This window comes from Populus nigra, chromosome 6 (assembly GCF_951802175.1).
Source record: "Populus nigra chromosome 6, ddPopNigr1.1, whole genome shotgun sequence".
Taxonomy (NCBI): Eukaryota; Viridiplantae; Streptophyta; class Magnoliopsida; order Malpighiales; family Salicaceae; genus Populus; species Populus nigra.
This window is the reverse complement of record NC_084857.1, coordinates 5,790,423-5,818,309: the sequence shown is the minus strand read 5'-3', so window position 1 is coordinate 5,818,309 and position 27,887 is coordinate 5,790,423. Positions and strand designations below refer to the sequence as shown.

Below are 27,887 nucleotides of genomic sequence, written 5' to 3'. Positions count from 1 at the left end.
CAGCATTAAATTTTGCAGATCAAAACACAACATATAGCAATCGTAAATCTGAAATTGGAAGTCGTAAAATTGGAAATCGTAAAATTGGAAAATAGAAGCGAAGTCTTTCAAACTTTTAATTATAATTTATCAATACTCTATTAAGGAATATGAATCGAACTGATTATTCCACGAATTCTACGCCTGGCCTGAGTTCTAACCTCGTAATGGGGGAGGTGGTCAGTTCAGGACTTCGGGCACGATATTCTTATGCATTCTAAAAGTATATTTTAAAAATATTATTCTTTTGTTTTTGTATTTAAAAAAAAAAATTATTTTTTTATTTATTTTAAATTAATATTTTTTTTAATATTTTTAAATTATTTTAATATATTAATATTAAAAATAATTTTTTAAAAATAAAAAAATAGGTTTAGACAATAACAAATTTATCCTTAATTAATGGGCTGCTAATCATTCGGCCCAAGACCATTATAATAAAAAAACCCTAACTTTGTCTATGTAATCAAAGGGCCCCATGAGAATATTCACCGACCGTTATAGGATTGCAATGATGTTATTATTTTTTACCTCTTCTGTTTTATAACGCTAATCTTTGTTGTTTCCTCTGGTAATAACGTATATGGGCAGGTAAAACATCATTCTCTGATGTGGCTTTCACCGTTAATTTCTAATGTAAGAAGAGGATTAAAATGAAAGCAAAAATATATTTGGATATTTTTTTGGTTGTTTTTAAAATTTTTATTTATTTTTAACATTATCATATAAAAAATATAAAAAAAATTATAAAAAATTCCCGTTTGAACCGCACTTTCAAAGAAGAAAGAAGCCGGTTTCTCTTCTATTTGTCCAAAATTCTCGAATGGCTCAAAATAAGATGCTCTCCTGTGTGTATTGACCACCAGACAATTTTTGCCTCGAATGGTTCAGTAACTTACATGCTGATCCAGAGACTATAAATTCTATGCGACACACTTATTCAACTATTAAGTTATACATTCATTGGCATTTACGCGTCAATAATATATTTAAATCTGATTAATTGTTTTATACTTTAATTATTATTTCTTTAAAAAAACTCTGAATTAATTATGTTTCGTAAATCATTAAGGATCTAATTCTCCAATTATGTATATGGCTTCTTTATTTTTCAAAGTTCCAGCTCATCAAATTAACTTGATGTACTTCAGAATAATAGTTTTATTGAATCCTTTGTTTTTTAACTGAGATTTTGTAAATTTACGTCATTAAAAACAATTTCCGACTGCAATATCACACGTGTTATGGATATTCGTACTAATTAGTTTCTTAAGTGATCATATTGCAACAAATAATTCAGCCTGAACCTAATTCTTTTTCTCATAGAACATTACATTGTTTTTTATTAGACTTGAGAGATGAACTTGGTTGAGATAAAATAGGTTCAATTTAGAAAATGAATCTTTTAAAACTCGTTTTCTTGCTGGAGTCTATTCACGTAACTTCAATTCGAGTATGAGATTTTTGCTATATTTTGATGGATCCAAATAAAATAGACTTAAAACATCTTTAAAATAAACCCAAAAAATTCTTTCAAAATAAACCCAATAAAAACATTTTTTTACCTCGAACTTGGTATTCTAAGCCCAAAGTGCAGTAGAGGCCCAAGAAAAAGTAGCCCAACTTCTTAGAGGGCATCGATTCGAGCAAGAAGTCTGAGCTCATGCAAAGCACATGCCCTGCTAGATGTTTTGTCACATCCAACGTGGGTATGATATGCCTAGCACCCTTGTTGGCTCGGGCTTTCACACCCTAGCTTAATGTGCTCCCCCCCCCAGATCAATATGCTCGGGTTTAGGTAGCGCGCTTGGACCTATTTGTCACTTCTGACGGGCTCGAGCCCAAACCTCGCCAGAGATTTTTCCCTGCAAGTTCCTTAATATTTTATATTGATCCACTACGTATTATTTTAAGTTGAATATAGCTCAAAATATCACAAGGGTAAAACTACATTCCAGACCCTTCTATTCACCAAAGGACAAGATTCATGGGCTATAAATTAAATACACTATGAGACTTTTAGAATAAAAGTTTGCAATCTCTTCATTCTCGACTGCATAGTTATTTCAAGAGCATACATGTTTATAATATTATTGCACTTTATCTCTTTATAAAGTTACTGATTTTTATTATTGAAGAGTCCCTATATCCATCAAAGAGTACCTTTTACATATATCAATTAGCAGTCAATTGACTTACCAGTTATCACCAAGCTACCACTAGTTACTGACTCTTTGGTCTTTTCATATTAAGTCACTAGATACCTTAACTATGAAGAATATATTAAATTACTTAAATTAAGAGATCAGATAATTATCTAACATATCAATTTTATTTATAAGAATCTTAGATTTTGAAACTTTATCGGTAATTTTTAAAAAAATATTTGAAGATTACAAGTTGTAAATTGGATGAGCTGCATCAAAACAATGGAAATTAAGAGTGTTTTGAGTTGAAGGGACGCTTCTTGTCACTCCATCTGCAACATTTTATGGGTAATAACGAGTTAATATATGAATTATTAAAAATTCAAGATCTCAATTTAACAATTTATAATTTGATGCAGTTTCACTTAATATACTTGCAATGGAATTTCATTACTTATGCTTCAGTTAAGACTAAACCAATGACGTGTGGCTAATCGACAATTTAAGATGGAGGAGAGGGAAGCTCATCCATGTCAGTTCCATCTGTGACCTCATGCTTTTTTTAAATAAATAAATAAATAAAAATGGAACAACCTCCCTAGCTCATTACTAACAAAAGTTAATCATGAGAGCAACATGGTTTTTTTTTTCCGATAATTGTGAGTAACATATCGCAAGCCTCTCAAATTCTTTTTTTTTTCACAAAATTTTTTTAATTTTAAATTAAAAATTTTATACATGCATTTTATTAAATAAATCAATGATTATTTATATCAAAAAATATAAAAATAAAATATTGACATATTTATTCAACTCGCTTAGCTACATGTTGAATAATTTTTTTTAATGTAAAATAATTAATGTATAGATGTTATTAATATATTTTTTAACATCGAGTAATTAAAAAATATAATCATGAATCAAAAAGTCAATACTTATATATAATAAAATATAGTGAATTAAAATCTTATCTTTTAATAAAAACATGTAATATCTCAAGTTAATTTTTAATGCAGTACAAAAAGAAGAACAATGTTGTCATTGCTGCAATGAAATATTTTTTTTTAATCTTTGTATAATAATATTTTTTTTAAAAAAGTGTAAAATAAATAAATAAAACATAAATTACATAAGAATAAATAAAGATAGAAACAAAAAAAATAATACAAGCAGACCAAGTGTAAAATGATTAATACTGAAAGTGTAAAGAATAAAAAATAATATATTTTTTTAAAAAGAAAATATAAAGGATAAAAAAACTAAAAAAATATGATAAAAAATTAAAGATAAAAAAATAATGATAAATAAATCAAATGGAAAATAAAAAATTCAATAATTAAAATGGGTTCGGAATTGTAAAGTGATACACTGTAGAATTAGCCTAATAAAATAGATACATTGAGTAGAGTGCTTTGCCCAAACAGGGAAGGACAATCATTTTCGGCGTAAGGGGTGCAAATGCATTGCAGTTGCCATCGCCATCACTGACTAGTACCGGAAAACACAGAGAAAGAAAGAGCAGATATCAATGAAGTGGTAAAGGCATTAACATACATACGTACAAACATTGAATGGAGCCAGCTAGAATAGATGAGATATATATATATATATAGCGTAACGGGAAAATCTTAAATTGCTCTTAAGATACCATATCCATAATAATAATATTAATTAATGAGCAACAAGTGGCTTTTATTTCAAGGTGTTTGAAAATATAATTTTAATTTTTTTTATAATAATTTTTTACTCGAAAATATATTAAAATAATATTTTTTTTATTTTTTAAAAATTATTTTAATATCGGTACATAAAAATCAAAATAATATAAAAATACAAAAAAATATTAATTTAAAATAAAAAAAATAAAAAAAAATCAAAATATTTTTTTAAAAATTTTAAACCACAAAAACAAACGTGTTAATTATAAATATTTTTCTAGAGATCTTTTAGTTAATAATAATTCGATGGTTGCAACAAACGGCTCATGCATGGCTGTGTCTGGGCAGCTCCATTCCCTTTAGCTGGATATTTTTGTTTAGCTGCTATCATTGGTGCTTTTTACTGCTCAATTTTCTTGGTTGTTTGTTTCTCCCAGCCTCATCTCATGCTCTCTTCTCCATGTGGATTCCTGTTTGGTGCTTTGATATTTTTTTTAAAAGGGTATAGATAGATCCTTGAATATTTGTATGACAGACAAGATAAAATTAAACCAGGATGGAGATGAAGCAGGTACATTTGGGTCATGAATTAGTGACTTACTCTACAATATCCACAAATTCTCAGACAATCGATCGCATGATAACTTGGGTCATGAATGGCTTACTTTTCGCACACTAATTTTTGGACAATTATATGTGTACGTGTGTTTCTTGTCGTTAGAAAAATAAGAAGAAGAAGAAATCCCTTGTGCTCGCTCATCTATCTCAGTCATTCTGGCTGAGCTAGTATTCTTGATATATATATATATATATATATATATATATATATGGGTGGCTGGAAGAGGCGCCATTTTTTTTTTATAATCATTGAGAGTATATTGAGAAGGCCATAAAACGAATAGCCAAAGAGAAAAATACAAACAATATAAAAAAGAAAAAAGAAAAAAGAAAAAAAACTGATCTACTACAGCAAACAACAAGAAGACTACCTAAGATTTCTTATTACACCATAATTTGATGCCATCAGAAGATCTTAAGAGGTCATTTCCTGTATAATTGAAGTTTGAATCTTGAGTATGCAACCAAATAGCAACCCGATGAAGGATGGTGGAGAAACAATCAAACAAGTTTATAGTTCCCTCCTCAAAAACAATTTTATTCCTCAGCAACCATATATCTCAAATAGTACTACTTGAAATTAATCTCCAAGCTGATCTTCGGAATTTGCCATGAACCATTTCAGGCCATTGCAGAAGCAGCAAGTCAATTGTTCTCGGTAAATAACATTGGATACCCCACCAATCCAAAACTTTCATCCAAACACTCCTAGAAAAGTTACAATGTATAAAAAGATGCTCTGAGGTTTCCAAATTTGAGCTGCAAAAGACACATGAAGCTTGTGTGGCAGACAAAACAGTCCGTTCATGGAGAAAAGCTCTTGTACTAACTTTGTCATGTACTGCCAACTAGAGAAACACCTGAACTTTCGGAGGGGCCCCTTTAATCCAAAAATTGGCTTCGAAGACTCTATCAGTCGCAGAGGAGGTATTGTCAATTAGGGTGCAACACGATTTAACTGAGAAGTTGCCATCAGAATTGCATGGCCATATAAGTTTGTCATCTTTTCCTTGACGAATTATCGTTGGCTCCAACATTGAGAGCAAATGATAATATTGTTGCTCTTCATAAGATAAGAGCTTCCTACGCCAAACCAGATTCCATCGTCATTGATCATTCATCCATTGACCCATCTCATTAACCAAATCATTCAAAAAAGTAGAAATTTAAGAGGCGCCATTTATTGATGCATTTTGTTTTATAGCACGGGCCATGTACACGTTCAATGAATATTTCTGCCAAGGAAGAGGACATGCAGGCAGCATTAGGTAAAAAGTCTAAAGACAAGTAAATGCATTTATTTGGACGGGAGAAAAAATTGAAGAAAAAGAAAAAACGTTTAATTAATACGCCTTGGCTATGCAAATAAGGTAACTCGTTTCCTTCAATTAATTATGGTTATATAATCAGGAAAATTATTGTTAAAACACAAGATCATGAACTTTTGTGCTTGTTGGGATGTTTTAAAGACACTCAAGACCGTGTCATATAGGCTTAATTCAATGACAGAGAACAGCCACAAGTGATGCGGCTCAAGGACATTTGCGTGTGTGTCAGTCATGTCCCGACTGCTAGCTGTACAATCTGGATAGTCATTAGATTTATAGATACAGCACTGAATTCTGAAATGGAAATTATTTAGAACAATTCTTTATATTTCTTTATATCGCATTCAATTATGGCTAGGATATGGGCATCTCAAATGCGTATATCTAACTGATATTGTGAGTGATAAATTAAAAGCTCTCTAATAGCTACTGCTTCGGTTTTTTTTTTTTTATTATTTTATTTATGAAAGAACTGCTTCGGTTTGTACGAGTAGAAAGGCCACAAACTGGCAATTACACCTGCCGGTCTGCGAGGAAGGAGCATTACGTAGGTGTTGTGTAGTTTGTCTTGTGTAACAATATAACATGGTAATTTTTTGATAATGATACAAGATGTGGCCAGTAATATATATATATATGGTAATCGGTTAGTCAACCACAAAATCTTGTTAGCACAGCACAATCTGACAGGAAGCATTGTGAGAATTCAATGGAGAGATTAGGTTGAAAAAACTACTGAAATAATAAGACAGAACTCTCCTACGATGCTGCCAGTGGATGCCTACAAAATGGACTCCTTTTGCTAGAGAAATGTTAGGGATAGAGATGCATAACAACAAATTCAAGTTAGAATGGTATTCTAACAAGATAAAGAAACTGTTGTGATTCTCCTGAAACTAAAAAGATTCTATAATGATAAATCCGGATGCCACTCCATACCCTTGTCCATGCAGAACAAGATAACTGCTATCAAACTGTATAGAAGATAATCCCTATTCATTAGCTCTTAGAATCCTTGTAAATGTCATCTTCAGTACTCTTCAAACACCCTCCTACCATCACTGTAAATATACACTAAGAGATTTATTGCTATAAAATCTATCAAGCATTGTTTGCCCACGTTCTTCATAAATAAAAACAGCAAAACAGAGAAAGTCGTCACCACTCACATCTACAGTTTTCTTCTAATCGAACATGCAATATTTTATCACAAAATCTGAAAACTAGCTACAAATTAAAAGGGGATTAAGATCCTAGCTAGGTCAGCTTAGGTAACTTATGAACACAAGATAGTTTGATCAAGCAGCTAGCTAGCATTCAAATTGACCGACCGAAAATCTAAAGAACCTTTATTTATAAAGATCTAATGTTACACATGATGCAATGAAATGAAACATTAGTATAGTGGTCAAAACACAGGTGACGTCCCAGTTGGAGAAGCATCCACCAGATTGAGTAAGCTATTCCAATAATTCCCGTTCTCTTCAAGATTCCCACCACAGCTATCGTTAATATTCTCTCCAGCAAATGACGCATTGTGGTCCTGAGAAGTACAGACCAAAATTTCCGAAAGTCCTTCAATGATCCCCATAGGTGCGTTTTCATTCGTTACAGAATCAAACCACGCATTATGGTTACTAGCATCCGGGCTTATGTCATGCAATGCCACTGAACTGTCCAAATTTTGTTTCACCTGTGCTGCTTCATTCAGTTTTTCAAAGCACTCGAACTGATTTCCGCAATTAAATTCAATGGCCGTTGTCCCTCCGTTGCATGGAGCATTATTTGTGGCAAAAGCTAGTGTAGTGGCTGAATTTTTCTGTACTCCAACGAGTGGGATAGCTAATTCATTTTCTGAGAAATTCAACGTTGATGTTGGAGATTCGAGAGAGTCACTGCAGCCGGCCGACAACATGCTGAAAACCACCCCTTGCCATGCTTTGAGCACATCAAGACACTGTGGTCTAGCTGGTGGAGCTGCACTACTTTTGTCGGAGACTTGAGCTGAAGCAGTGGACCCGAGTCGGTTTGGGGGAGGGTTAGGTATAATCACCTTCGACTCGCGGACCAATCTGGCTTCGGCTTCAAGCCGAGCACTCTCCCATTGAGCCATGTGGCTTAAATGGGCAGCACCCTTAGAATGGCCACTTCCTGAGCCGAAAGAATCAGCTTTTGGCTTATGGGTCACAGGATCAATGCCCATTTTGTCTAATCTTTTCTTAAGATGTGTGTTCCAGTAATTCTTGATCTCATTATCAGTTCTTTTCGGCAAGTGAGTAGCTATGACTGACCACCTATATAAAACAAGAAGGTCATCATTACATAGAAAAACATCGTGTCATTGTCTAAACCAATGTGGCCATCAATTAATTGTTAGAAGTACTAGATTTAATACCTATTTGGTAGTTTGTATTATAGCAACAATACCAGTAACTAAGAGCTTATCTTTAAGTCACCCTTTGGACCACTTAATATGCTTTTTATGATATATATATGAGTGGGCACAAAACTTGAAGACCAAAAAGATCATCAAAGGAATAATAACACAACGTTGGAGAGCATGAGATTACGTGAGAGGATCACAATGCTGCCAATTTCAAGATCCGATGTATCACCAGGAGGGACTACTATCTCACCTGTTTCCAAGAAGAGCATGCAGCTGAATGATTGTTTGTTCTTCCTGCAAACTGAACTTTCCTCTCTTGATATCTGGCCGGAGGTAGTTAGTCCACCTGAGTCTACAGCTCTTCCCGCATCTTTGAAGCCCTGTATATATGTAGACCAAAAAACAAAAGGAAGAGATAACAACGAAAATATCATTTAATACCGAGTCGAGACATAATTAGGAAAAAAAAAGAAAGGGTTTGTTAATGTAATCACCAGCTTTGGCAGGCAAGGCTCGCCAGCTTCCATGGCCATGCTCTTCAACATAAGCCAAGAGCTTCTGGTCTTCTTCAGGCGTCCATGGCCCTTTCTTCAATCCCACCTTATCACAGCACTGAGACCTTACCATCTCTCTGACCTATCAAACTTTGGACAGTTGAGAGAGAAAGACGTCAGATCAATGATTTATAATATGGAAGGTAAGGAAAATGCGAGGGGGGGCAAGTGAACTAGAAAAACGCATGCACAATATATAGGCGCACTGGCAATGCAATAAATTAATATCGATATGGATCAGTACAAATCCACCTTGAACTTACTAGCAATGTAGTAAAGTTCAATTTAAGTACTGAAAACGTGAAATGTGTTAGGAGGAAAGACGTGCTCCGTGTAATGATCATCAGACAGCAGTTATTTCCTAGCCCTTTCAGCCGGTGATGTAAGCCGTTTGGAGTAACTCGATCTATTACGGTTCGTCATTAATTTTCTAATGCAATACACTGGGCAGTTGATAGTATTAAAACTCCCAAGTCTATTCTTAATTATCAAACAATGAATGATATATTTTTATAAGATGAAATAATAAATACTACTGATTTAACTGGATATGAAAAACTCAACCAGAACCTCACAATATGAAAAGGGAAACGAAAACCGAAACGAAATAAAACGATCTCAACTACTCGAGATTCCTTGTTTCCACATTACACCACACACACATATATATGATAGAATTCGCATTTTTAAAGTAGCTAGCTCGATCGATGCCATGCGCATGCGAAATCATATATAAGTATACATCAGTTTGGATTATATCTTTTCTTGAACAATTTTAAGAACTCGTTTCTTAATTATATCGGCTTCATACATTGAAAAAAAATTAATAATTCTTTCTTGGAAGTAATCAGATCTTTAAAGAATATTTATTTGTACATTTACTTTTTTTAGTACATTAAAAATACTGCACATATAAAAAAAATATTAAAATCTTATCAAAATAAATATGACTGATGATAATTGGCCAGTTACGAATTTCATAAGTATTAAATAATTGTTTAAGAATAAATAAATAAATAATTACCACATCATTTTGTGTGAAAACTTCGCATGATTTGTTTGTATATTTAACATATCACCGATGCTTAGGGCACATGGTGAATGATTAAACTTGTTGCTACCCAATTTTTGACCCATGTTTTAATAAATTTTCAGAAAAAATCCAAAAATAGTGAAAAGCATTGAAAACCCCAAAAAATACATTTTTAATACATTTGCATCGTTTTTAGCATTTTGCAGCATCGTCTAAAAAGAATTTAAATTTTCAAAGGTCTTTCGAACACGTTCAACTTTTAACGCGTTAATTTTAAAATCATTGATTTTCCTCTTTGAGTCGATGTTGATATTTGCTCGCTTTCAAAAATACAAAAAAAATAAGAAAAATCAAAATTTACAAAAAAACAAAGGAAAAGAGAAGGAAAGGAAAAGTTGAGGGACTAATTTGAAAATCTAGCAAAACTTTTCCTATAAATACCATGCTACACTGAATTTTCAAGAGGGGGGTAATTTTGGAAACATCAGAAAAAACCCTAAACCTATTTTTTGAAAGAGAGAGCGCCCCCCCCTTCCCATTGAAAAAGGAGAGAGAGCAGGGGCGGCCGCAAGCCTCCCTTTCCCTGTTTACAGAGGCTGGCCGCCCCTCCCCTTTGATTTGCTTCTTCCCCCGCAGCAGATCTTCCCCCTCCCCGTTTTCAATTTTTTCTCCCTTCAGCCAGCTCCTGAACCGAACCCCCCCATTTGCCAAAAGTAGGTGTCCCCCTCACCATTTCCTTCCCCTCCTCACAGCTCCCCTACACAAGGTCACTTCCCCTCTGCCTCTCTCCCTCTCGGCCGCTCCCTCTTCTCCAGCCAGAACCGCCGCTGGAACCTTCCCCTCTCTCGGCCAATCACCGTTCTTCTCTCCCACAGCCAACAGACCCAGCTCCAGCAGCAAGACCTCCAGCAGCGGCAACTTCTGCCCACAGCTGAGAGACCCAGCTCTCTCCCCATCAACCAGCCACAGCAGCAGCTCCTCCCCACAACAGCCGGCCACGACAGCTTCTCCTCCGATCTCCATGCCCGGCCACAGATCCACCATCAGCCAGCAGCGCCGCCCGAAGCAGAGGAGGAGATGAAATCCATAGCAGCAGACCCGAACGGGACAGATCCGGGAGAAGAATCCGAGAGCAGATCTAAAAAAAAAAAAAAAAAAACAACAAAGGAAAACCACTAAAATCAACTGCATTTGTTGCGTTTCTTGGATTTGCAGGTGACTGGGTCCTCACGGGGAGCAGGAAAGTGAAGAGGGGAGGAAGCCATTACAGCCCCCCCACGCTGTCTGAATTTCACGGCGGCGCGTGAACCCACGCGCCGCCAGTGGCGGTGGCGCGTGGGAGGACGCGCCGCCACTGTTCCTCCGGTTCCAGAAGTGTTCCCCCTGTAATTTCTGGAGTTTTAGGGACTGTTTTTTTAATTTTTAGATTATGTTATTGTAATATTATTGTAATTTTTGTTTAGTTTGTTTAGAAATTGTATTTTGTATTGTGGATGTAAAAAAGAAAAAGAAAAGAAAAGAAAGAGAATAATAATAGAAAAAGAGATATGTGTGTGTTTGTTTTTTTTTATGTATGTTATTGAATAAAAATAAAAAATGAATTTAATATTTTAATTTATATGCACAAATATCTAAAGGACAGATAAAATCATGTTATATTTCCCATGAAAATGTAGAACATGTATCTACATATTGGGAACTAATAACTGAATTATCGAAGCCTTGGAATTGGGCTAAAAATTTTATTTTTAAAAAACACATCAAGTCCACGAAGCAGCTTACCTCAGGTAGGGTGCGTTAGGGGTGCTAATACCTTCCCTAACCACAACCAGTCCCTTACCCATGAATCTCTGACAAGACCAGCGCATCAGGTTTCCTAGTAGCCCTCAATAAATTACTAGGTGGCGACTCCAACGAACCAATCAAGCAAATCAAAACAAACAACGATAAAATCGCCAAGCCGATGCCGCGCGGATTTTTTGACGTGCGACAAAACTCTCTGGGAGGAGTTACTTGTATAGCCGTACGTGCTTAAGGGAGTACTGGGAGACCTTATTAAACTCAAATTTAACATAATTATGTGGCCGAGCTAATAATATTTAGCCTCTTTCTATTGATAAAAAATTATCAAATTCTATAATTATAACTCTAAGACGATAAAAAGCCACTAATAATTAACATTTAATCTATATATATATGCTCATACCTATCTATGTGTCATATATACCCTAAAATAAATTATCGGTATTAACGTAAATACAAAGAGAGATTACTAGTAAAATGTTATTCGTTTAGATATATCAATTTTTTTAAAAAATGCCAACCGACTAGGAATGAAACATCAACCATTGATCAAATTCAAACCAGGGATTTGGATATTTTCTTCAACAAGATGCATCAATTATCCTTCAAGGGAATCCCAGTTTTGTTATTTACTGTTCTAAATGCCACTCTATCTCTTAATTATTACTATTACGCAACGCAAGGCTGGTTGATAATTAATATTCAAGGTAGAAATTGATGAAAAGTATGGGAAACAAAGTTAGTTTAATAATATATTTCAGAAAAATTACATAAAATCTCCAATTTAGATATCATAATTACACATCAATATTCAAATCATATTCTAAATTCAATATGTTTCAAGATTGACAAGCCAGATGCTGGGTGTCCGTCTATTTTTTTTATTTTTTTTTATAACTAAATATTTTATTTTTTCAAATGACAAAAATAAAATAAAGAAACAACAATTATTAATTGATTTTTTCGGTGTCAAACTGGTTTAATTAATATTAGAAGAAATTTCATTGTACTAACATAAAGAAAACGGATTATTTTTATTATCGCATTACTCAATCATTGATTAATAAACATGAAAAAAAAATTAATATTGTTTTTGTAAGCGGTAATAAATATATTTTGAAAATTAATGATGTGATACTTAATTATTTGGTTGATCGATAAAGCTAATCGAATCCAGTACGTAGTTCAATATGGCCTCAATGAGCTATGTATGCAAATACTCATGACGGGGGAGAATAGCAAACAAAGCAATCATCCAATGATGTGGAAACAAAGAATTAATATTGTTTTTGTAAGCGGTAATAAATATATTTTTTTAACCAAGTTGTGTGTTAATCAAGATTAAGTTCTTTTTTCAAATGATTTTAAATGCTTCAATCCTCTGCATTAACTTGATGTGTTTAAAAAAAATATTATTATTTTTAGCTATTGACCATAATAATTAATTTTAAAAAATCAAGAAAGATAACGTGTTTTTTTTTTTTACCTTATCAACTCCCTGAAGTTAATATTTCTTATCATTACTGACAGCGAAGTAAAAAAAAAAATATCTAGTTGCATCCTCATTGTATCATGGTAGCTAGAATTACTAAATTTCTAGTAATGTTTTTCTCTTCCTGCCAAGGTGAAATTAATTGCATCAGGGAGGATAGAAGGATCCGTTGTTGCTGATAAATTCAGATAAAGATGGCACAGGAGTTAATTTCTGTTGCACCCTAATTGATATTAATTAATATTATTTTTTCTGCTAATTATAAAGTTTTTAAAATTAATATTTTCAAAGGTAGTATAAGAGTTTTTCTTTATTATAGGAATATTTTGTCTATCATACAAGCTTTATGTGTTTTTCATAGCTCAAATTTAAAAATTTTAAAGCATCTTTTTATACATTGTAATTTTTTTATGAATGTTTGGATAAAAATTTACCGAGCACACTGCTTCTACAATAGTTCAAAATGTTGCGAGGCAAATTTCAAAGATTTTAACTTTTTTTTTTTTTTTTGCCATATCACTCACTGCAACACCTTTTAATGCTGGTGCTTCTTTCTTTTTTTTTGAACATTAAGGATTTTAATTTCCGTAGCTACAGGACTTGACTCCTTTCATAACAGCAAGAGAGTTTGGATTCCCAGCGTTATATTAATTTGCAATAAATGCAGTGTATATATAGTACAATTGCAGAAAATCAGCCCGCACAAGTTACCGTCGTGATCTTTTCTTACATTGCCAAAAATCTGCAAATAATTATCATTATCAATAGTTTTTCTTTTTGGTAGAACATTATAATAGTTGGTTGTATGTGTTATTATGTGTGCATCTGCGTCCTGCTGAGTGCCTGACATTTGAATAAATACTGTATTTACTTCGTGGGAAAGACGGGGCCTAAGCATATTAATATGACGAAACATTCTATTAAAACGAGATGATAATGTTGCCCATCATATTAATTCAAGACAACGAAGAGTATTGATATCATTAGAGCTAGAACCCACCTAAAATTTTGTCTGGCTCATGATTTTTGAGGTAGAAGTGTAAACATGGGTTGTTTCGTAACTGTCAACACAGCAGGAAAGATCATTATTGATGGCAGAGGCTATCAATGGTAATTATAGTATGCTTTCTTTTTATAATTTTTATTCCCAGTACAATAACTGGAGGGATTAAACTTTTTGGACGATTACCGGTAGGGAAGGGATGATACTTTTATCCATACCCGTTAGATAATGAATCGACCTAGCTTAAATGGGTAGAGATGTTTTTGGCCCGTTCAGGTTATCTCGAAGTAAAATATAGGTTCAGATAGGGTGTAAATATTGTCCTCCTCAACTCGAAATCTTACCCAAACTGAAAATATTACAATCATGTTCAACTATATATATATATATATAAAGGATTAATGAGTGGTAGAGTGAGGGATTAATGAGCGAGCGACTTCTACATTTTTTTTAATGCAAATTAAGTTTTTTGTTGAAATATTTTTTTAAAAAATTTTAAGTTAGTAAATATTGAAAACTCCATGAAAGAATTAATTAAACTCTTGGACAGTTTCAGATATAATTATATCTCTTGCTTCTGACATTAATGATGAAATTGGAAGCTGTATCCTTCACTGAGTTCTAATTTCAAGAAGTTAGAACAATATTGTGCATCATCCATTGGCTCGCGCCAAATTATCTAAACGTGCAAGACATTTTTTTCTCGTTATTGTTTATTTACTGCCAACATGTTACCTCAAAAAACACGTATCAACCACTCACCTCTTCATTAAAGACACAACAAGATACCATAACTTTTCAGGTTTTTTTTTTAATCATTGCACCACTTTCCATAAGGTAAATTAACATGATAATAAATATCTTGTGTTATCAAATAGACAGCAAAATTAAAGAACAACTGGTTCTTTCAAAAATACTTGTTGCTTTTTCTTCTCTCCTCCCCTCTCCACACATTTCTCTCTTGTCCGTTCCTTACATTTTAATTTCCCGTGCTCTAAATACTCCTCTCTCTAAAAATTTTAACTTCGTTTCTAGTTTTCTTTATGAATAATTAATTATATAATGTTATGAAATCCAAATGGATCCTCGTCGTCTATATATTTTAGAAAATATAAAAGAAGCACGTGTGTGATATACATGCCATACATGGGTGGAAATTAAAAAGATGAGAAATTATTAACTCGTGTGAAAATGAAAATTCTTATAACAAATACACAGGTGAAATAATTAATGGATTAGGCCTATTTGATTATTAAAGCGTGCTAACTCATTTACTTGATTTTTCTGAAATGAAATGTTGCAAAACAAGGTTAAGACATGTACTGTAATCCACAGGAACCAGCATAAGCGCAAAACACGAGGATATTCTAGGTTCAAGTTATCTTCAAACCGCATACAATGTTTTTATATATAGTTATATCTAGGAGGACTGGGAGTGTGTTTTTAGATTTTTTTTAGAAATGTTTTTTCTTTTAAAAAAATTATATAAATTTATATCTTTTTAGTGTTTTTAAATAATTTTAATGTGTTGATATTAAAAATAAAAAAATAATATATTTTTTAAATTTACTCTCACAAAATACTTTATATAAGAAAGAGCAATCCGAGTTGCAATCAGAAAAACAATCTTAATTTCAACTCTTTTATCTCTCAACTGCCCGCACACCCTGCGCTGCAGGCAGGGATTGTTTTCTCCTCGTGAGGTACCTCTAATTCTTCAAAATCAATGTCTGTGATCCAAAGCTCGATCGATCGACAACATTTAATAATTAAAACGGGGAGAAGTAAAATTAACATGGTAAAATTATAGCAGTACGTACATACAAGTACAAGAACCACCATTTTCTTACATCAATTGATGTATGCTTTGCTTAGATAATATTTATTTTATGTAGCTGTATTTCATAAACATGGATATTTTTACTTACTTTTTCTGCAATATATAAAAGAAATGAAGTAACCATGCATGTCACTGTAACAGTCACTAGAAGAATCTCCACTGTAGAAGTGCTGAAACTAAAGCAAAAGTCCTCCTAGCAGTTGGAGAATTTTCCAGATCTTGCTCATGATGATCGTGATCCGTGTACAGATACTAGCTAGCAGGATTGAATGATGATGGAACGACAAGTGAATTATTATATATACTCCTTCGCCCCATTTACTTGTGCATCAGAGTGCATTTAATGTTTATTCACTATTTCTAAATCAAATACATTAAAAAAAACATATAATTTTTCGACTTTGTCCTTGAAGAACATATTACAAGTTTATTTCAAAAGATACCATTTTCCCACCTTTTTCAAGATAAAATTAAGTATTTTTAAGAAATAAAAACATGCATAACAGGGGAATTAGCAATAATTAAATAATAGTAGAGTGATAAACAGTCGGAAACTTAATAATGAACAACTAAGTATTTAATAGCAATTGAAACACATAATTAAATGCCTCCCTTTCAATTGTTAATTATAAAATAAAAGCCTTATTTTCTTGGATTAAAAATGTAATCGAAAATAGTCCATCACTATTCACTCGATCGGCTGGCGTCGTGAATCGAGTGAAGTTAGCAAGCAATCATTTGGCACTGATTCAAGTGCACTCAATTAGAAAGACATGCACAGTTTTTCTACTTATGGTTACCACTGCTCCACGCTAGACTACTCTGTTGGAAGTGGAAGTGATGATATAGTCAGCGCCATGCAAAACTACAGTGAAAAAGATTTTTTTTTCCTTTTCTTGCAATTCATCATTACGAAACATTTCCCTATGGAGCAATGTTTTTGTTTTTTTTTTAAGTAGTTGAGTCACGGGAGAAGGGAATAGTGGAGATTCGGAGCATATGTTACTGCACATAAACCATTTTATATTTTTATTTTCGATTTTATTTTTTTAATTATAAAAAAATCATAATTTATAACAATACTTTGGATTTGCGATGATTAGATCTCAAATTATATCTTTTATTTCATTTTAATTTAAAAATGTTATAAAAAACTATATGTTACTTATTAACTCAAAAAAATAAAATTGTTATATCAATTGTTACTTAATTAATCCCTCTATCTTTAGTAAAATTATCAATTATTCATTTGATTTAAAAATCCAATATTTAATCCTTCTATTTTCATATTTATTTTTAACTGGTATTTTTGTTGGTTCCCCTCCTAAAATCTTTTTTATTAATTTCTAATCAAATCAATAGTAAACTTTGATTAAGAGACCACTTATGATTTTCAAAATTAGAAAGATTAAATAAGGGAGTGCTTATTTAATACAAGAGTAATTAAATTATAATTTACGCCTAGAACTTGTAGTGGAAGTTCCCTGTTCTGCTTAGCCGCAATCAAAATCGACCAATAGTTACTCATACGTACATGTATATAAATTCTTACAGTCTCTCGCTTGATTAATAAATTGTGTTTTATAAATTTTTTTGATGGATATCTTAATTTCTCTAATGTATTTATCCTGAAAATGATAAGAGGCATTTGATTCAAATTTAAACAATTTCAAATTTAATTCAAATTGTTTAGATAAAAAAAAACCCAGACTATATATGAGCTTTAATTCAAGATGCGTTCCTGTGGTTTTTGTTAATATAAAAAATAGAGATTTTATTTTCTATATAAAAAAAGAAGAAATTTTAATAGGATAAAGTATATATGTTTAACTCAGATATAGGACACTAGATCTGTGAAATTTCAAGCAATTAATTCTAATGTAATTTGAGCTAGCTTCCCATATGTGACGTGTTATTTAGTAACGAGTCTCATCCAATGTTTAGTGAATCACTAAAGAGTGAGAAAAATTCAAATTATGGGCCGAGTACTAGACCTAATATAATCTCAATTTAAATTCCTTGATTTTATTTTATTTTTTAAAATTTTAATGATTTTGATTCTGGATTTCGAACGAGTTATGATTGCTGGAGGGAAAACAATATATCCTGGAAGTCTTGGTTTTCTTCACTTACGAGGAGAATATAACTCTAAAGGCCCAAAGGAGGGTTGGACCCGAGCCCAAAGAAGAGTTATGATTCAGGGCCTGTAATCCTAGACCATTAGAAGAAGGTATTCTATCCAAACACCTACCAATTGGGCTGACAATCCTTATCCCAGAACACCTACACGAGATTGAAACTCCTCGACAATCTGACCGTCCATTCATTCATTCATTCATTCAATCAGCGTTTATAGCGCATCAATCTGCTAAAGGACATTTTGGCCATCGTTTCATCTTTCTTTTTTTAAAATTTATTTTTTTTTAACAGTGCAGTACTGGTGGAGTTTCAAGTATGAAAATTTGAAGCGATGCGAAGTCTGGGTTTGAATTATCTGGAAACTCAACGGAGGCTGCTGATATTTAATTAGCTGTGAAATATTATTATTACACACACGGCGCACGCACACTTTACTTTCCACTTATGCGTCCGAGATGGTGGAGGATGAAAGACAATCTTTACTGCTAGAAGATCGAAACGAACATTACTGCCGTTCGTTCGATAGAGGATCGAAGAATGTTTAAAATAAAAAAGAAAGAAGGCAATCTTAAAGAGTGATGTTAAAGCCATTTTATGATATAGCCTATTTCTAAAACTGCCTCTAAAAGAAATCTATAGTATCCTCAGTACGAGAATCAAAATCTGAATGATTTATACTTGAATTCAAACATGTGATACAGGCTGCTGACATATAAGTACTGTACTCAAACATCAATAGCAAATCATTTCAGATTCTTCTCTCATATCTGCTAAACTAAGTTATAGATGCAAACTTTCTGAAGACAATACCAACATGCAGTATCAGAACAGGTTTAAGTCCTAATATATGAGCATAACCTAGCTAGAAGCAAAGATATCAAAATGCTGAACAGTAGCAGAAAATAGCAGTAATTAAACAGTTCCAGCATGCAGCTAGCATATATAGTCGCGCGCAGGAGCAGAAAGTGGTTCCGATGATTTTTCAACTCAACCTAATTAACCTGGGGGGCAGACGTTAATTTCAATAATGTATATCTATGAAACGTAACGATCCAAATGAATGCCGCCTGGAGAAAATCATTTCCTTCATCTGACGGATATGGGTGCGGTTAGTCAATTTCATATTTAATATGGTGTCGGCAGGACGATGCATGCAGCGCTGCTAGCTGGTATTTCCTTTCTATCTAGAGTAGTCTAAGCACCTAGATATAGCCGGCTAATTATAGCTACTGAAGCTCCTGCTGAAACAAGGAACAACTAACAGCAATCACTTCCAACGACTTTTGTGCTGAGCAAAGTGATTAAAACTGTGCGGGTCTATGACTCGGTCCAAAGCCGAAGTTAATGGTTGGACATGTTAATTTAGGATGGGTAAGTTTTATTTTCTGGAGACAAGCCTTGCCCTTTCCTTTTTCTATCTTGATTCTTGACTGAGTCGATTTTAAGAGTTGATGCATGTTCTTTCAAAACTCGAGACCAGAAGCCAGATCAGGCAAGTCCTAGATTGTCTCGTATAGCGGATAGCTTAATTTCCACCTCTTAACCAAATATGGGGTGCCATATTTTTCTACTCCTAAAATAAGATAGTTTTAGCACAAGGAATAATTAATGATTCTTACAATCAAGTGTTTAATCTTTACTTTCATTTAAATAAGTATTTAATCTTCTAATTTTGTATAGTAAAGTATCTAAGTAAATGTATATTAATCAAATGTTGATAATTAAATCCATTAAGTGATAATATAAAATTAACATCTAAGATAATATTTAGGGAAGATGTTATTATTAACAAAATATAATGTCAATAAGTAAATAAGAGTGAAAATTAAAAATTCTCCTCAAAGAGATCAAAACCTAGCTGAAAATTAGAAAATAATTATTATTAACTACATATAAGTTAGAAATACATATTTTCAATTTACTTTGACAGAGAAAAAAAAAAGTTTGAAAAGCTAATTAAGAAGTTTCTATATCCAAAGTACCGACGTTTATCTGTATAAATGAAAAGGGATAGATTATATTTTTAGGAAATGAAATTAAGAAAATTTTATCAACACTGATTTCTTAAAAAATTACTAAAACAAATCTCTCATTTTACACGTCTAAAAAAAATTTCACTTTGCCCTTGATGTTTACATTTTCTCCCATACAATCCTTTTTCACTTTTTGGATACAATGTTTTTGCAGACCATCAAAATAAAAATTAATTTTCAAAACTTTTAAAAAATTAATTCTAGTTTTTTTTAAAAACCCCACAATTAAGAATTAATTTTTTAAAAAAAAAATCTAAAAAGCCTAGTAAAGTGAAAATAATAAAATAAACAACCCAATGAATTGGATAGGTGTCACTATATTGTTTCACAATGGTGTGTGACCATTAAAATTGCAACTTGCAAGGGATTAAGACCACAGTAGATTAAGATAATTTTTGTTGTTGTGGTGTAGAAATATTTTAAAAAGAATTTTATTTTTTTAATTATTTTTTTATATTTTTATATTGTTTTTAATAGGTTGATATTAAAAATAATTTTTTTAAAAAAAAATATTATTTTAATATATATTATTTAAAAAAATACTTTAAAAAACAAATAAAATCACCTTTACCAAACATTACCACGTGTTCTAATCTTTCATAACTTGCATTAAATTTACAACAACAATTGCATTTTTTCTCGTACGACCATAAATTATCCTTAAATATTTTCGCCCTCGTACTGGGATCGATGGATGTTTTCAACCACATATGAAGAGGAGATAATTAATGATGAAAAATAGGTGTCGTTATATTTAATTAAAAATAGGAAGATATATATTAAAGTACCTATTATTCATGGAAAATAGGTTACAGCTAGCCGTGGAGAGTTTTATTTTATATTTTATTTCTCCTGATTTGTTGCTTTCCATGTCCTCTTACTAAAATTGTTGGCGATGATTTTTCAACCCTACTAACATAGATGACTTCTGGTTTTAGACTGATTACATAGAAAAGTAAAACCTGAAAAATGAAGTTTGGGAAAGAGTTCACAGCGCAAGCGGTGCCTGAATGGCAAGAAGCATACATGGACTACGATTTTCTCAAGACCCTTTTGAAAGAGATACAAAGTTTCCGACTAAGAACCAACCCACCTGCAACCACCCCAGGAGGCCTAAAAAGAAAGCTCACACTATATAGAGCTTTTAGTGGCCTGACACGACGGAATAGTACTAACTACACCCCTATGAGCCCTTCTTCTCCTGATCTTGAACTACAACCTATTTTGGTGAATTCTGTGAACCTCGCTGGCTCTCAAAGCTATCAGACTACATTTCTTATGCCCACTGTCCGAGGAGGAGAATACGAGCTTGTGTTTTTCAGAAGGCTTGATGACGAGTTCAATAAAGTGGACAAGTTTTACAGGTCTAAAGTGGAGGAGGTATTGAAAGAGGCTGAGATGTTGAATAAGCAAATGGATGCTTTGATTGCTTTCAGGATAAAAGTGGAGAATCCCGTTGGGTGGTCTGATAGAGTGGCAGATATGACTCGTCTTGCTTCAGACGTTGCAGCTTCTACTGCTGCATTGGCAGCTTCTTCTCCATCTGGAGCTAGAGAACGCAGTAAGTTCCTCTAATTAAATCAGCCACATGCCTTCATATATTACCATTGCCTCCAAAAGCATTTTTAAAAGACCAATCATCTTTCGTAAATGTTTTGCTAACTTCGTTAAAATCCTTCTCAATGTGCAGGAAGAGGACTTCATTTAATGGATGCGATTGCGGAAGGGCTAAGCTTGCATGAGCAGTCAGATGAATCAGACCATGATAAAATGGACAAGGAAAGCGATGATATTGACCAGAAGGAGGAAGAAGAAGAAGAAGAGAAGCCGAAGAGCATGGTCAGAAGTACCTTTAGGCCAGCTCCATTAGAAATACTAAACCGTGCGAAGATTAACAACACACTGGCGACACCTCGCTCGACCATCAAAAGTTTCCTTAAAGTTCCCCAACAAACAGAACTTAAATTTACAAGGGAAAATCTTAGAAAAGTTGAAGAACAACTCAAGGGTGCTTTTTTTGAATTTTACCAAAAGCTTCGCCTTCTTAAGAGTTACAGCTTCTTGAATACACTGGCGTTTTCAAAAATTATGAAGAAGTATGATAAGGTATGCAAGTCATCCCTCGGGAATTCAGATTCCTCTTATTCTCTACTTGTATTCTAATCCCCAGGAGAGTTTGATAAGTTTTTTTTCCCCAATTCGCTTTGCATAATTCTGTCAGATTACCACAAGGGATGCATCACAAGTTTACATGAAAATGGTGGATAACTCCTTCCTTGGAAGCTCTGATGAAGTGAGCATAGTTTCTGTTTCATAATGTTCAACAAGACATTAATACATTCAATATATATGTTTTAAGTCCTATACATTTTTATTTAACTTAAAATGTATATTCCATCATAGGCTACCAAGCTTATGGAAAGGGTTGAGGCAGCATTCATTAAGCATTTCTTGAACTCAAATCGGAGTAAAGGCATGCGCGTCTTAAGGCTAAAAGCGAAAAAAGAGAGACATAGAACAACATTTTACATGGGTACGTAAGATACTAGTTAATATTTGTATTGCAACGTGATTCAAGCATCTTGGTGTAAAAAAAGCTGTTTTCTTTAGATGTTAGCTCTTTCAGGGTTGCTATTGATTAGTTGATAATTCTGAGAAAATTTGCAGGTTTCTTTTCTGGTTGCACAGTAGCCCTACTAATTGCCCTTGTTTTAATCGTAAAAGTCCGCAAAATCATGAATAACCCTGGAAGGAACACATACATGCAAACAATGTTTCCTCTTTACAGGTAACACTACTTTTCTTTTAGCATAGGGTCTACAATTACTTTCTGCTTCTCTTCGCTCATTTCTTTAAACATGAAAAACCTTATCCCAACCTTTCATGTGTGGCTAGATCCATTTGTTTGACAAGCTATGCTCAACCCATTGCAGTTTGTTTGGATTAATTGTTCTACACGTGCTCATCTATGCTGCTAATATATACTTCTGGAGGCGGTACCGAGTGAATTACTCCTTCATTTTTGGTTTCAAACGAGAAACCGAACTGGGCTACAGACAAGTTCTTCTTCTCGGTTTTGGTATTGCAGTACTAGCTCTATGCAGTGTGCACTTAAACCTTGACATGGAGATGGACCCTAAAACGAAAGATTACGAAGCGCTTACAGAACTTCTCCCTCTGAATGTGTTGATAGTAAGATTCTTACAAATATTTATTTTTTAAAAAATAAGTTCTCTCTTGTTTTTCCCTCGACCTCCAATTTTTCAAGCATGAACTGATATTTTTCTTTCCCTGTAGTTCCTCCTCATCATATTGCTCTGGCCATTCAACATGTTTTATCGCTCATCTCGCTTCCTCCTCCTCACGTGTATCTTTCACTGTATTGCTGCTCCTCTCTACAAGGTGGAAATTGGTGGCAGAAAATCACGAAAAGTGGATATGGAACTTAAATTTTTCGCTTACTAATTCTCTTGGAAATTATTTTTTCTGCAGGTAACACTCCCTGATTTCTTCTTGGCAGACCAACTAACTAGCCAGGTTAGTCATCAGCCTGGGCTGTACTTCAACAGTTCAAAAACTTGTATTTCAGAAGTGATAAGAAAAAACATCACTGTATTGATGTAGGTGCAATCCCTTAGAAGCCTGGAGTTCTACATTTGCTATTACGCTTGGGGGGACTATAAACACAGACGGCACAATTGCAAAGAAAGTCCTGTTTTCATAACTTTCTCATTCATTGTTGCTGTGATTCCATACTGGTCTCGCCTTCTTCAGGTTTGCAAGTAGCTAGCCTAGTTGTCGGTGTGTCTAACCTGCCGAGCTTTTTGAAACTTTCAAACATGATTTCTTTTTATTGAAATGTGGAAGCGATCACCACCAATTGAAATCACATATCAACAAGTTTTCCTCTTTGTTTCAGTGCCTCCGGCGCTTGTTTGAAGAGAAAGATCCGATGCAAGGATACAACGGATTGAAGTATTTTTTGACAATAGCAGCTGTTTGTTTGAGGGCAGCTTACAACATTAACAAAGGGGATGGTTGGAGAGCAATAGCATGGGTTTTCTCATCCGTTGCAGCAATCATTGGCACATATTGGGATCTTGTTTTTGACTGGGGGCTTCTTCAGCGCCATTCTAAGAATAGATGGCTGAGAGACAAACTCCTTGTCCCTCACAAATCAGTATATTTTGGAGCCATGGTTAGTAGCAAAAGGAGGAACCAGAAAAAAATAATACCTACAGTTGATAAATCTTAACTTCCCATAAAACTAAATCACTCCTAAAAGGAACATTCATTTGATTTACAGGTCTTGAATATATTGCTGAGATTTGCTTGGCTGCAAACAGTATTGAACTTCAGGGTTACTTCCTTGCACCAAGAAACAATGGTTACCCTTGTGGCCAGCCTCGAGATCATTCGCCGTGGCATGTGGAATTTCTTTAGGTAACAAAAATTTTAGTTTTGAGAAGTTCAAGATCCTTAATTATAATTAATCTCTTCAATTTTTTGGTTGAACTGTCAGGTTGGAAAATGAACATTTGAACAACGTTGGAAAATATCGAGCATTCAAGTCTGTGCCTTTACCTTTCAACAATGTGGAAGATGATGACCACGATGACTAAGCTTTGCCACAACATTTAACAAAGCTGGAGGCAATAAAGAAATGAGAGCCATTGCACATGTTTTTGACAATGGAAAAGGCAAGATTTTTTGACAAAAAAAAAAAATAGAACTAGTGGCAACAGAGGAATCTAGATTGTAAATTTTTGTATCGCACTATTATCTTTCTATTTTACTTCTAAGCAAGTCCAAAATTATAAAGCAACGCCGTCCATGTTTCTCCAAATGATATTTTAGTCCTTTTTATCAAAACTAGTTCAAGATTCTAAGATATTTCATGGGTAGAATTTGTTGTGAATGAGGATGTCCTTCTCTTGGTGAGCATTACCATAATTTGTGGCATTAATTTCATTTACTTCCGGACAATGAGTAGACTCTTCTTGGTCATAATCATTTCTTCTATCCATCTAAATGGTCGATTCCGTATGCTCCCTTCCTGCATATTGGAACAAAATTTGAAATCTGAACTTCTTAATTGGAGGAACCCATTGAAACTGCGATGAGATCAGAGAGATGCATCACCACTCTGTTCATAAGTAGATTTCTCTGGATTAGTTTTTAAAAAATACATTAATTTGAGTCAATCAAAATCAATTCACGAAACCTGTAACTCAAGCCTTATACTGGATTAACTCCAAATCAAATTTAATAACTTGGTTACTCACATATTATATTATAATTCATTAAGATTGTACTAAGAATTAATCATAAATTATGAAATGAGAAAGGAAATATTATACCAACTAAAAAGTAAAACTATGTTAATATATTTTTTTGTATCATTTGATTATAAGTTTCGTGTCGTAACTTACTGAATAACATATAAAAGTAATATAAAGTTGCGGGTTTAAAACTTGGGGTGCCATATTTTTTTCTCAACTAGAGTGAATGCAATGAGAAGAATTGTAGGAAGGAAGACAGCCTGGAGCTTGTTGAAACTTCTTGCTAGTGTTGGCCAAAATTGGCTTGCAGAGTCCTCCTCATAAATCAATTATCAGAAGGAAGAAAGCCCTGCAGCATGTCGAAATTTCTCGTAAGTAACCCAGAAAACAAATTGCCATGGACCAAGTCTAGACCACGTAGGAAAGAATCCCTTCCATAGTGCTTTCAATCCCTCCATTCTAACTGTCTTCACCAGACAATCGTAAGAGCTCTGATATACAGCCTTGCCATCCTTGCTTGCTGCCTGATTCATCATTCTTGTCTTCACAACATCAGCTGGGCAACTCAAAGCAGTTGCAGAAAGTCCTGACATGATGGATGCTAATGTGTGGGCATAGATATTATCAGCAGATATATGATTCTGGATGATAAATCTTTTTGCATGGTCATAACATGCTAATTCTCCCATGTTCACCAAAAAGGCTCTTTGGATGTTCGGGAAAACTCCTTTCCACAGTCCGCCAAAGCCTTCTGCCTTTATAATCTTGCTGAAAGCATCAAGAGGCCCCGAGTACCTAGGTTGGAGACCTTGGTTCACAATACGACCATCTGCTTGCATCCGCACCTTAACCAGATCAGCAGGGCTAGCAACCACCTGTAAAACTAATGGTAAAATAAAAAAAACTGACGGGAAACTGTCCACCAGTATGCAGAAGTTTACACATTAAATTAGTATAGGTTAAGGAATTAAACAGCTGGGTGCTAGATTAATTGAGATAATCCTAGTCTATATGCATCTCTCCACAATGCTAATGATTTAAAATTCTGAGTCAATGCTTGGAAATGTTGAATCTTTGAGAAGGGTTAAACTGTACACAAACAATTATATTTCTACAGAGACAAACTGAAAGGTAATATGGTTGCCTTTCCTCAACTAATTTTGTCAACTGATAACCAACCAAGGAACCTGTGGAACAGCAAAACCAATGTTTCCAAACATAAGAGGGAGATTGTCTTAATCTCGACAGCAAGGATGGAAATTCTTCTGTTTGGATTGTAATACTAGAAATCATTGGAGCAGCACAAGTACCGTTGTGAATACCAAACAAATGTAAAAAAATTAAACCTATTGGTACAACTAGCTATAATAAATAAATAACTAATTGTCAAGGATATCCATTAACTATACCATTTGCTAGCTCCATAAGCTCTCAGTTTTTGTTTGATCTGCTAATTAATTGCAAAATTCTAATGCTCAAAACTAATTGGAAATTGTAGCTTTTGGTTTATACTTTTGATCACTTTCTTTCATGGTCTGAAAGAAATCACTAAGAGCAATAATGATTATATACACCCCTCTAATCAATTCAGCATATTCAAGTACACCCCATCTTTTAATCTTCTTCTTTATGAATTACTACACTCACATTTATATCTCAATTACTGAAAAATCTAAACTTTTAAGGGAACTCCTTTAAAAAAAAAAAAAAGGAAAGGAAAGAAAGGAAACTTGACAGAGAAGTGAGGTTTTCGTCCTTACCTGAGCAATTACCCCAGAAAGTCCACCAAGGAGAGCTTTGGTGGAGAGAGAAACAAGATCACCACCACCGCCAGCAACTTCATTGTTAACCACCACAAGATATCTCAAATTTTCATAGCCCACAATTCGAATTGGAGTGTAGAATAGGTGTCTTAAAATGGCAGGAGAAAGGCCCTGGTAGAACCCGAGAGGACCCTTTTGGCGAATGATCTCAGAGGCCACCACGAAGGCGTTGGTGGGTTTAGTAGTGGAGGAATGGAGCTGGAGCCGGGTCTTTGTCAAGTCTATCGGGAAAGTGGCTGTCTCCGCCACCATGGCTGACAGTGAGGTGAGGAGGATTTTTGTGTGGGTTTTTGGTTGCTGGTGGCCATGGCTTTCGTTCATGGGAGACGGAGAGCACACGAATGGATGGATTTTGCCGAGAAGGAGAAGGTGTCCAATGTTTGGGCAGATGTAGCAAAACCCGTCACCTAGGACTTTAGTTTTTTTTTTTGTTCTTTTTTCTTTAAATGGGTGGGGGGGGGGGGGGGGGGGGGGGGGCATTTTTCATTTCTAAGAGTAAATTATAAATTGCTTCCTCTAATTTTGCAAAACAAATTAAATAATATTTTTAATCTTAAAAAACTGTTTAATTAATTCCTTTATCTATTTCATGTTTTTTTCAATTTATTTTTTTTAAAATAAATAAATAATATGAAAAGATAGATGAAAAAAGAAAACATTTCTTAAAATAAATTAACTCTTAAAACTAAAGGAAGTGTTTAATTCATTT

The 27,887-nt window shown here is 33.8% G+C and overlaps 3 protein-coding genes across 3 annotated transcripts; 1 reads left to right on the top strand and 2 right to left on the bottom strand.

Annotated features, from left to right (window-relative positions):
- Nucleotides 1–7,198: 7,198 nt before the first annotated feature.
- Nucleotides 7,199–8,803, bottom strand: LOC133696122 (transcription factor MYB106-like). The gene is made up of 3 exons (XM_062118174.1): nucleotides 8,671–8,803; nucleotides 8,427–8,556; nucleotides 7,199–8,084 (listed from the first exon to the last, which is right to left on the bottom strand). The coding sequence occupies exons 1-3, from the start codon at nucleotides 8,801–8,803 to the stop codon at nucleotides 7,199–7,201; spliced, it is 1,149 nt and encodes a 382-aa protein (XP_061974158.1).
- A 12,095-nt stretch (nucleotides 8,804–20,898) lies between these two features.
- LOC133696776 (phosphate transporter PHO1 homolog 3-like) lies at nucleotides 20,899–24,919 on the top strand. Its single transcript, XM_062119052.1, has 12 exons — nucleotides 20,899–21,634; nucleotides 21,764–22,179; nucleotides 22,295–22,366; nucleotides 22,477–22,606; nucleotides 22,741–22,861; nucleotides 23,007–23,265; nucleotides 23,371–23,475; nucleotides 23,566–23,610; nucleotides 23,698–23,847; nucleotides 23,993–24,271; nucleotides 24,380–24,516; nucleotides 24,596–24,919. Exons 1-12 carry the CDS (start codon nucleotides 21,043–21,045, stop codon nucleotides 24,693–24,695), a joined length of 2,406 nt encoding a protein of 801 aa, XP_061975036.1. The 5' UTR covers nucleotides 20,899–21,042; the 3' UTR covers nucleotides 24,696–24,919.
- A 518-nt stretch (nucleotides 24,920–25,437) lies between these two features.
- Nucleotides 25,438–27,613, bottom strand: LOC133696352 (mitochondrial uncoupling protein 3). Its single transcript, XM_062118525.1, has 2 exons — nucleotides 27,116–27,613; nucleotides 25,438–26,230 (listed from the first exon to the last, which is right to left on the bottom strand). The coding sequence occupies exons 1-2, from the start codon at nucleotides 27,497–27,499 to the stop codon at nucleotides 25,688–25,690; spliced, it is 927 nt and encodes a 308-aa protein (XP_061974509.1). The 5' UTR covers nucleotides 27,500–27,613; the 3' UTR covers nucleotides 25,438–25,687.
- Between the last annotated feature and the right edge of the window lie 274 nt (nucleotides 27,614–27,887).

Excerpts from the sequence above, each read along its gene's own strand:
- LOC133696352 (XM_062118525.1), bottom strand. The coding sequence starts at position 27,499 with ATGAACGAAAGCCATGGCCACCAGCAACCAAAAACCCACACAAAAATC. Across the intron at positions 26,231-27,115 it reads TTTCTGGGGTAATTGCTCAG|GTGGTTGCTAGCCCTGCTGA; the intron begins GTAAGGACGAAA and ends TTAGTTTTACAG.
- LOC133696122 (XM_062118174.1), bottom strand. The coding sequence starts at position 8,803 with ATGGTAAGGTCTCAGTGCTGTGATAAGGTGGGATTGAAGAAAGGGCCA. Across the intron at positions 8,557-8,670 it reads AGCCTTGCCTGCCAAAGCTG|GGCTTCAAAGATGCGGGAAG; the intron begins GTGATTACATTA and ends ACATATATACAG. Across the intron at positions 8,085-8,426 it reads CATGCTCTTCTTGGAAACAG|GTGGTCAGTCATAGCTACTC; the intron begins GTGAGATAGTAG and ends TGTTTTATATAG.
- LOC133696776 (XM_062119052.1), top strand. The coding sequence starts at position 21,043 with ATGAAGTTTGGGAAAGAGTTCACAGCGCAAGCGGTGCCTGAATGGCAA. Across the intron at positions 22,607-22,740 it reads TAGAACAACATTTTACATGG|GTTTCTTTTCTGGTTGCACA; the intron begins GTACGTAAGATA and ends GAAAATTTGCAG. Across the intron at positions 23,476-23,565 it reads TTGCTGCTCCTCTCTACAAG|GTAACACTCCCTGATTTCTT; the intron begins GTGGAAATTGGT and ends TTTTTTCTGCAG.